The sequence below is a fragment of the Mytilus edulis genome, chromosome 1 (assembly GCF_963676685.1).
Source record: "Mytilus edulis chromosome 1, xbMytEdul2.2, whole genome shotgun sequence".
Classification (NCBI taxonomy): Eukaryota; Metazoa; Mollusca; class Bivalvia; order Mytilida; family Mytilidae; genus Mytilus; species Mytilus edulis.
Window position 1 is genome coordinate 36,295,452 of NC_092344.1, and position 10,083 is coordinate 36,305,534.

The window sequence follows — 10,083 nt, forward strand, 5'->3', positions numbered from 1 at the left end:
GACAAGTTCAAATAATATGATATATAAAAGTAAGAAATCTTTCTTTGTACTCCAATTTATTAAGCATAGAAACACCAGCATAGTGTACTGGTAATAGTCAAATTTTGACAAGTATTAAACGTTTCAATACTTGACAGACAATAAATATAAATATTTCTTGATCTTTTTTTCCATTAACAATTCGACGTACATGCTGAAAATACAATTTGGAAAGTAAGCAATAAGTGTTTGAGTAAGAGAAGAATCAATTATAACATTAGCATTTTCAGAGTATCATTCACTTCTAAATTAATCTTTTTTTCATATAACATAATTATTATCATTTAAAACTTATCAATTAAGCAGTTATTTGTGACACGTTTTCCATATCCATTCATTTGAATAATCACAAAAAAATTCTATATAAATATTTGACTCTCTATCTCTAGGTGTATATGTGCCTTGGAATCGCCAAATTGATAATACAGCATCGCCAAAGTCGTTTCCATACATATGTGGTCTCTGTTTGGTGACTTTGATGGCTCCAGAACAAGGGACATAAAAGATATGTCCCCCTTTTTGTCTGCGGCAGGTCGGTTTACACAGTCGTCCGCATGCGTCGGATGCAGTTACTAGGACTTCCGTCGGTTTATTTACTTTAGGTTTTTCAATAGCGATGTAGCCAATATGAGAAGAAACCGGAAGTCTGTTATCGACAAAAACATAATCTGTATATATACCAAAGTAACTTAACCCAGAAGACTTCAATCTGACCTTAAATGCTCCTGATTGGTCTTCAACACAATCTTGGTATTTCGCAGGATTGCCCGGATGTACGAGTTTTCTCAAATATTTGTATTTATGTTCGTCATACATATCATATCGGTTGTGTCGTCTATTAACATTAGTCTGTGATGCAAAGTGGACTTCTCTTGGACGAAGATGGACAACTTTGATAGGTATAAATGCCCAACGCTTTGCATCAGTTGAACAATCTGCAATAAAATTGTTTTGGATAGGCTTCCCCATACAAGGTTCACGTTCCTGTGGAACGTACACGTTGGTAATTTGGTCCGCATTTATTGTTATACTAAAACTATTAGCTATTGCCGTAGAATGATAATGAGTGTCTCTTCTCCCGCGTTTTTTATTTTGTTTTTGTTTATTACGGTAATTTATTTGAACTTTCTTATGCTTTTTGGCATCAACAAAAGGCTGTGTTTGTCTTTTTAAAAATCTGTCGACAGAAGCGCATTCTGTACCCGATTTCTTTATTTTACATTGCAAATCAGGCGAACCACAATCAGTATGGTCTTTTGAGCAAGTTGGTGAAAGATGGTAGTAGCTTTGTCTTGCAAGCTGTACACCAGATCCATCACTATTCATGGGAACACGTCCAAGAAAATTTATGAAAGGCATATTCTTTATTGTGATATTAGGATTTTGAGCTTCCATCCCGGCTTTTGTTGGATAGGTAGTATTGTATTTGTGAGTATACCTCCATACCTCCCATAAATAATCTACATAGACGTGGTGAAGCCAGAAAATACAATCCCATGGTGCTGATTCAATCGGTGCCATTGATCCGCCTACGTAATTGTGCACATCGTCATGATAAGATTCGATAGTGTTATACGGAGACGGTTCGACTAGACTGTTAACGTCAGGCATATTCATCACGTCCCTTGCTTCAGCGAAAGTAAATAATGATCCTGCATTGCCGCCATTCCTAATAACTGGATTGCCACTGTTATCCTTAGCACCACCACAAAGACCTGTTTTAACTACTCCAGTAAACTCTCCAAGATATTCATCCGTCCAGAGTATAGAATTTTCCGATTTATCCATATTTGCATCCAAACCTGAATTCCAATACGGTAGCGTCACCAAAGGATCAAAATGCTGCAAAATTAATTCCAAACTGCAAAAGTAAACCAGACAGAACTTTATTGTAGAATAAATACATTGTTACGCTAGATAATTTTAAAATGCATCTTAATAAAACTGTAATTGAATTCGATTTAAGGTCAGACAAAACCATATATATATGAATTTTTAATTTCTAGTTAAACCGTTTTAGAAATTGATTTTGAAGGATTTATGAAAATTCTTAATCTAATGATATTTACGTTTAGTATTTCTATTGTGTAATTTATTTGCGCCAACATTTTTGTTACCAATTTGATGGTCTCTTGGTAGCGTATTCGCCCCCTGCGCAGGAGGTCAAGGTTGGAACCCCGTCTGGGTCAACTCTGATACTTAAAAATTGTTATTTGCTGATTCTCCGCCTAACACGCGGTATTAAGGAGTAAGAACAGACTGTTTAGTTTGTAGTCAGAACTATGTGCCCAGGTAGGGTGACATGTCTTTCTCTGGACTATGACAGTGTGAATTTGAAATTCCGAATCAGAATGTTTGCCTAGTACAACGAGGGTAAATATTGATATTACATTAACATGTTCTCGTCCTGAATATACATTTAATTTGCCGCTACATGGCCGTTTAACCGACATCCATCATCATCAGCACTGTTGATTTGTCAACGTATGCCTCATTTCTCCTTTTATTCGTATTAAACGATAACATATATTTAAATGGCAAGGGAAAATATCAACCAAACTAAACAATGAATTTTTTGTGAATTTATCTCAAATAAATTTGTTTCTAAGTGGTATATTTTATTTTTACTAAATGTAGCCATTTCTAATCACTGAAGCCGACAGCAACTGCATTGTGTTAAGCTATATTGCATAAAGGGTGTTAAACTAATATGTTACATTGGTTTATTTTTTCTCAAATGAATATAAAGACTGCTAATGATGAATACGTCCTAGAACCTGTTGTCCAAGGGTTGTCATTTGTAAGTGTGGTTTTAGGGGCCAACTGAAGGACGCCTCCGGGTGCGGGAATTTTTCGCTACATTGAAGACCTGTTGGTGGCCTTCTGTTGTGGTGGGTTTTTTTTTCTATGGTCGGGTTGTTGTCTCTTTGGCACATTCCCCATTTCCATTCTCAATTTTATTATCCGTTTCTCGTTTTTTTTATATATAGATTAGACCGTTTGTTTTCCTGTTCGAATTGTTTTACACTTGTCTTTTTTTTTTTGGCCCTTTATAACTTGCTGTTTGATGTAAGCCAAGCCTTTGTATTAAAGGCCGTACTTTTACCTAGATTGCCTTACTTTTAAAAATTGTCACTTGGATGGAGAGTTGTCATATTGGCACTAATACTACATCCTTTTATATTAAATAATATTTACATCAGTATCAGGAATCTATGGTACCCAAGAAAAGCAGGTCCGTGATGAGCAGAAGTTCTAATTTGCTCGTTGTGAAATTTAGCAAGCCATGCATATGACTGAAAATTAAAGAAAACATATCGATAAAGATAGAAATAATGTCGATCGTTATAAAAATCACTTTTAAGCGATCTTTAAGGCATGCACTTTACTATTTCTTTTTTGCGCACTACGCCATGTGCAGATATTATCATAGGTGACGTGCTTGTTTTCGAAGGGAGTAGATTTTTTTAATTATCGTTTAAATTACAAAATCTCATTGACCATCAAACCAAAAGTTCAGGGGAACGTTAATTGTCAAAGACGTTTGGTAATGAAAAAATGTATAAGAGAACTATCTCTCTTTGGCCAGTTTATGGTAGTTTTTTTTGTATTGCCGAATACAGTGTGTCTTTGGTTAATAAATGTTATACATTGTAACTTCTTTCTGTAACCTTTATAGACCATGTATATACAATAATCTTGTGCATTTCATAGAATGTACATCCACTCTATACCAAGGTAACTCTTTCATAGATCTTAGTATGTTTCTCAAAATACATTTCGTTTAGCTTTTTAAAGTTTATATGAAGTGTGTCCATCTGTTTCAATTGCTTATTGCAACTCTTATATTATTAAGACAAAGGGTACTAAAATTTATATTTTTGTGGTGGTCTGTGATTTATAAGAGTTTGAGTAATATCTAATTGTGAATAGAAGAGCAAGGACAGGTATGGAAAAGACATATATATGGGTTTCATTACCAGTAGTTTTTTCTTTTTAAGTTTTAGTATTGTAAATGATCGTGGAAAGCATAGTGATATACAAATGTTCATTCGTTCATGTTCATGTCAACACTTAATCAACATTTCGTGCAATCCATTTTTGTCTGACCACCACGCTGATTGCTTGCCCGGCTTGTGTGAACTAGATTGTGCGGTATTTGATCCCCAGCCTGGTCAAAAGTACAGACTTGATTTTTTTGTGTTTGCTGGAACTCCGCTAAGAATATAAATAAGGAGATGTGGTGTGATTGTCAATTAAAAAACTTTCAAATCGAGTCCAAATGAAGTCACAGTAAGCAACTGTAGGCAAACATAAATGACAAGTACCAACCAACGACAGCCACTGACTAACAGCATCAAAATGTGATGGATTTAACCATTTCTTTCTAAAGACTTTTGAACTATCACGATACAGTTTGTCTGTCGAGTACAAACAAGGGTCCATATTGATGTGGTTTTTAGAAGAATAGTTTGTGTGTACCATGTTGTGTTGAGAGGGCTTACATAAACTAAGCCTGTTTCCTGATCCAATTGATTTTTTCAAGGATAAAATGTTACTAAAACTTTCGTATCATTACGTTCTTGCTCTATATATGTATGTTATATTTTTAACCGGTTATTTAATCTTGATTCTTTTATCCACCTTATCTGATTCCCAAGTAACAATAAGATCAATTTGGTCTTCTATCGACTGTCAGCAAAACCCATTCCAAGTGGGACGTTTGTTTGGCTGTTCGGAAAGCACAGGTACTAAGCCACGTCCAGTCAAAATTAGGACGATAAATTCGATGCCTTATGTAGATTGAGTGTCATGCTCTGTGCATGTTTAGAACCCTTGCAACTCTTTATACGGGCCCAGATGGCCTATTCATTATCCTATGAAAGGCAATTTGTAATCTTCTTTTTTTCAATTTCAATATCATAGCTCTGTGAATGAATCTACAGTATTATGACTTATTTCTTTTAGACGACCAACTTATTTAAGCCTGAGAATAACAAAAACTGTAAATTTTACACATTTTAAATATTAATGTCGTTCAAAAACACGGAAAATATTATTTTTAACTAAATCAAAAATATGTTAAAAGCAAAGCTAATATTGTCATTCGGATACTTATTAATTGAGATTAGTTTAAGACAATTTGCAAATTTGAATCCAATCGTAATCAATAGCAATATGTGGGGCAGAACAAAATATGAATTATATAATTATCTGAGATTTTCAAATTCCAGTAGGATTTGACAAATTTCGGATGGTAATCTTTCAGTGAAACGAATACAGGAAAATGTGTCAAAACTCTTAGAAATTTATTATCTCTATGTAAAAAATCTTACCAATTAAGATAATTAATGCAAACTACCTTAAATTGTTAACACTCTCAATTTTAATTTTGTGCATATCGTATTACTCATTTTAATGTTTATTGATGTTAAGTTTTGGATGGCAGTTACTGCATGTCTGCGCCTGTCCCAGGTCAAGAGCTTCTTGCCTGTGTTAGTCTTGTATTTTTTTTAAATTTTAGTTCATTATGTATTTTTGAGTTAAGTGTGGCGTCCATTTTCACTGAGCTAGTACACAAATTTTTTAGGGGCCAGCTCAAGTCACCTCCTGGTGCGAGATTTTCTCGCTGCGTTGAAGATCCATTGGTTGCCTTCAGCTGTTATTTGCTCTTTAGTCGGGTTGTTGTCTCTTTGACTTATTCCCCATTTCCATTCTCAATTTTACTGGTATTAAAATATGATCTTATCATTTTATTGCAATGATATCTTACCCCACTTTCGGTAGCGTTGTTCCAGGCTCTCCGTAATCGTAACCTTTCCATCTTTGTTAACATTCTTATTTCTTTACGATATCGAATTTTGTTGGCATATCGCTTTGTTCGTTTTCCTGAAATTTCTTTGCAGAGAAGTTTTCCGAAGAAATTTGTAATATCTGTCATAGATGTATTACCTTTAACACTATAACAATTTTTTAAGTTTGGTCCTTTTATCCACATATATCGTGTTAAACAAGTATTGCAAACCGATTCACTTGGTGATATTTTCACATTCTGATGCTGTGTTTTCATGACTATACATTCTTTTAAAAACGGTGGAAGTTCTAGTTGTTCTATGAGGCATCTCCCAAGACTAACAAAAGTGAACACCAGTACAAAGCACAATATATTAGGCATAATTACAACTGAAGGTTGTTATTCTCCTCATACATGTAACTTCAATCATACATATTACTTTATCAAGAGTTATTCAGACACAATAAATTACTTAAATATGCGTGTCTTACTTAAAGGCTACTGGCACTAATCATATTTTAGCATTATATAATTTCGCGAAAGTTATTATAATTAACATCAGATTTTCTGGTGAAGTGCATGCTAAATGAAGTATACAAATTTTTCTGTGGTATTTGTTGTGCAAATGGTTATTTTGTCTACAAAGGAATTATTTTCCTATTGAAAATAGGCAACTATTGCTAATCTTCTCTGATTGTTTTGAAAAAAAGAACTCATAAACTTGAAATAGGTGGAGACTACTTTGATGATTCCAGATGTTATTAGTCTTACACAATTTCTTGTAAGGAATTTATAGTTATGAAATCCTTGACTTTATTGCGCACCATTTATACATATATTGCGTTCATTGAACTCTTACGATGTCATTACATATTAAGGCATTATAAGCAAACGATTTGGAAAATAAACATAACGTAAATAAGGACCAATTGATAATCACAACCCAAAAACGGCAAATGCACAATATGGAACGAGCGCCAAGACATAGAACAACATAGTATGCATACATTTTATACAGCACAAAGAAGGATTTCGCTTCATACAGAAAACCTCATCCTACCAATGCTTATTGAGGACAAACAAAATTCCTTAAATATGTGTGTGGTATTTAAAAACCACTATGTAATATGCATGTTTTTTCATAAATCAATTTCGTATAAGTTTTATTCTAATTAACATACAATGTTCTTGTAAAATGCATGCTAAATTAAGTATGCAACATTCAACTGTGATGTTTTTGTGCGAATGGTTATTTTGTCAACAAAGCAATTATTTAGCAATTGAATTTAGGGAACTATTGCTAATCCACTCTGTCTGTTTTGTAAAAATGAACTAATAAACTTGAAATAGGTGGAGACTACTTTAAAGATATTAATATGCAATAAGTCTTACATTATTAGATTATTGCATTGCATTTTCCTATCGCATGTATTATCAGTCCTAGGTTCAATATCAGCACAAGAGCCGCATGGCTCGAGGGCTGATATTGACCGTGGGTTGATAATACATGCGATATGAAAAATGACATGCTATGATCTTTTTATCATAAAGTTATGCTTCAACAATGGAGAAAAATAACAGATTAATATATAAATAGAAATAGAAGTTTAAAGAGTGAAAAGTTTACCAACGTCGGACCCAAAATGTAGTACATCCAAAATGAAATCTTTTTATCAAATGTCTTAACAGAGAAGAAAATCAACAGTATGATCTATTCTTATAAGAACGATTAAAAACATAATTCAACAATATACATAATGAATACTGTTTCGAAAAGTCATTATTTTCAGTAAAGTAACTTTCTAAAATATGTTGGAATTTTTTAAAATGCGTTAATTTTATCATTTGTAAGTTCGTTCGTTCGTTGTTTGTTTGTTTGTTAGTTATTTTTTTTATTGAATTTTATACAATATACTTTCCTGTATCCAAATATTTGTTTTGTATCCTACTTTGTAATGTTTTTCACTGAAAAGTACCATTGATGTGTATTTTCCGGAATTTGCTGAGTATCACCGGAATGCCATGCGATAACGTTACGAAAAGACATGTGATAATATTTGAAGCATGTGATAAATATTTCATATCACCCCGCTAAGCACCAATTCGAAAAATATGGAATTTACGTTCATGTTATGCTATTATCATACGGTAAAAATCATATGCTATCTAGTCTAAGTATATGATAAATATAGATTATTACATTGATACAAGTGGATTATCGGATTTATCCAATCGAGATAGTTAAATTATCAATTTTAAAGTCCGAGCATCGGCGAGGACTTTAAAATTTATAATTTAACTATCGAGATTGGATATTTTCGATAATCCACGCGTAACTGTGTAATAATCTGTTTCTCTGATGATTAAACTTGAGATAAATTTTCTTCTATTCTAAATCAAAATCCCCTTCGAATGCCTATCACTTTCCACGAAGTTGTCAATTTCTATAACACCTGTTAAAACATTTTGATCAATTCAGGGAGCTGAGAAAGGTTATGACCCTGTGACTCAGCCAATCATATTCTGAGATCACCGGCAACCACACGTTAATTAATTTTTTTTATACAATTGGTTCGGAAAGGGATATATTTCCATAGAATTAGAGAAAATTTGATATAACATATAAGGAATTTTGATGAAAAAAACTGTTTTGTTCATCAATTCGAATTATTTAATTTTCAGTTATTCAGTGGTTGCCGTTGGTTCATGTCTGCCATATTTTTATTTTGTAAATTGTTTTGTTGTAAATAAGATCGTTACCTTTTCTTTATATCTGATTACCTTTTTGATGTCGGAACCTTTTATACCCGACAGTACAGTGTTGGTTTTCCTCCTTGTTGAAGACCATACGATAACCAATAATTCCAAGGTCATTCAAAATCTAGTGGAGCGTATACCTCCGTACTTATATATGAATATCAATTCCATTCGATTTGATTTTGAAAAAAAGTACTGTTTTAATCAGAAATAACACTGTGTATCAAAGAATATTGATTTGCCAGTTAAGATAGACATAGACGAAACGCACTTCTGCCTCAATGCTCTTCAACTTTGTATTTGTTTTGGCTTTTTAACTGTTTTGATCTGAGCGTCACTGATGAGCCGTATGTAGACGAAACGCGCGTCTGGCGTATTAAATTATAATCCTGGTACCTTTGATTACTATTTACACCACTGGGTCGATGCCACTGCTGGTGGACGTTTCGTCCCCGAGGGTATCACCAGTCCAGTAGTCAGCACTTCGGTGTTGACATGAATATCAATTATATGGTCATTTTTATGAATTTCCTGTTTACAAAAGTATGAATTTTTTGAAAAACTAATAATTTTCTAATCCCAGGAGAAGATTATCTTAGCCGTTTTGGGACAACTTTTTGGAATTTGATGTCCTCAATGCTCTTTAATTTTGTACTTGTTTGGCTTTTTAACTGTTTTGATCTGAGTGTCACTGGTGAGTCTCATGTAGACGAAACGCACGTCTGGCGTATTAAATTGTAATCTGGTACCTTTAATAACTATAATCAAATATAAAATGTCTATCCTAGTATTTATGATGAGTTTATTTACAACCACTGGGTCGATGCCACTTCTGGTGGAGTTTTAATTCCCCGAAGGAATCACCAGTCCAGTAGTCAGCACTTTTGTGTTGGCTTAATTTATCATTGATATCTTCATAATTATAAATTAACTGTAAATTATAAAACTTTGAATTAGGTAAAACCAAGGCTTTTCTACCTCAGGAATAGATAACCTTAGCTGTATTTGGCAAAACTTTTTGGAATTTTTGGTCCTCGATGCTCTTCTACTTAGTACTTTATTTTGCTTTTTAACATTTTTTTTATGCGCGTCACTGATGAGTCTTTTGAAGAAGAAAAGCGCGTCTGGCGCAAATATAGCATTTCAATCCTGGTATCTATGATGAGTGTATTTGTCCTTAAAATCAATCAGTCTCGTTGACTAGAGCAAAATAATTCTAAAACCTTAAACTTTGAGTATTCCTAATAATAATAAATTATGAGTGTTCCTGGTTAATAATCAGGTTTAAGCGTTCCTAAAAGTTATTTGAATTTTATTTTAGGTTTGAATAAACTGTAAGCTTTTGGGATATGCCTTAGATTTGATACTATTTATTTAAGAAATGTGCAAGTTGTATAAAAGAGATACCATCTATACCAAAGAGATATTCAAGCTCACAAGTCGAAATGAAAGTGACAATGCCATTGTATAAGTAAAAAATGATGAAACAATAC

The 10,083-nt window shown here is 33.3% G+C and overlaps 1 protein-coding gene across 1 annotated transcript; it reads right to left on the minus strand.

Moving 5' to 3' along the window:
* Positions 1 to 39: 39 nt before the first annotated feature.
* Positions 40 to 6,484, minus strand: LOC139481923 (uncharacterized). The gene is made up of 3 exons (XM_071265475.1): positions 5,813 to 6,484; positions 3,238 to 3,335; positions 40 to 1,900 (listed from the first exon to the last, which is right to left on the minus strand). Exons 1-3 carry the CDS (start codon positions 6,212 to 6,214, stop codon positions 346 to 348), a joined length of 2,055 nt encoding a protein of 684 aa, XP_071121576.1. The 5' UTR covers positions 6,215 to 6,484; the 3' UTR covers positions 40 to 345.
* Positions 6,485 to 10,083: the final 3,599 nt, after the last annotated feature.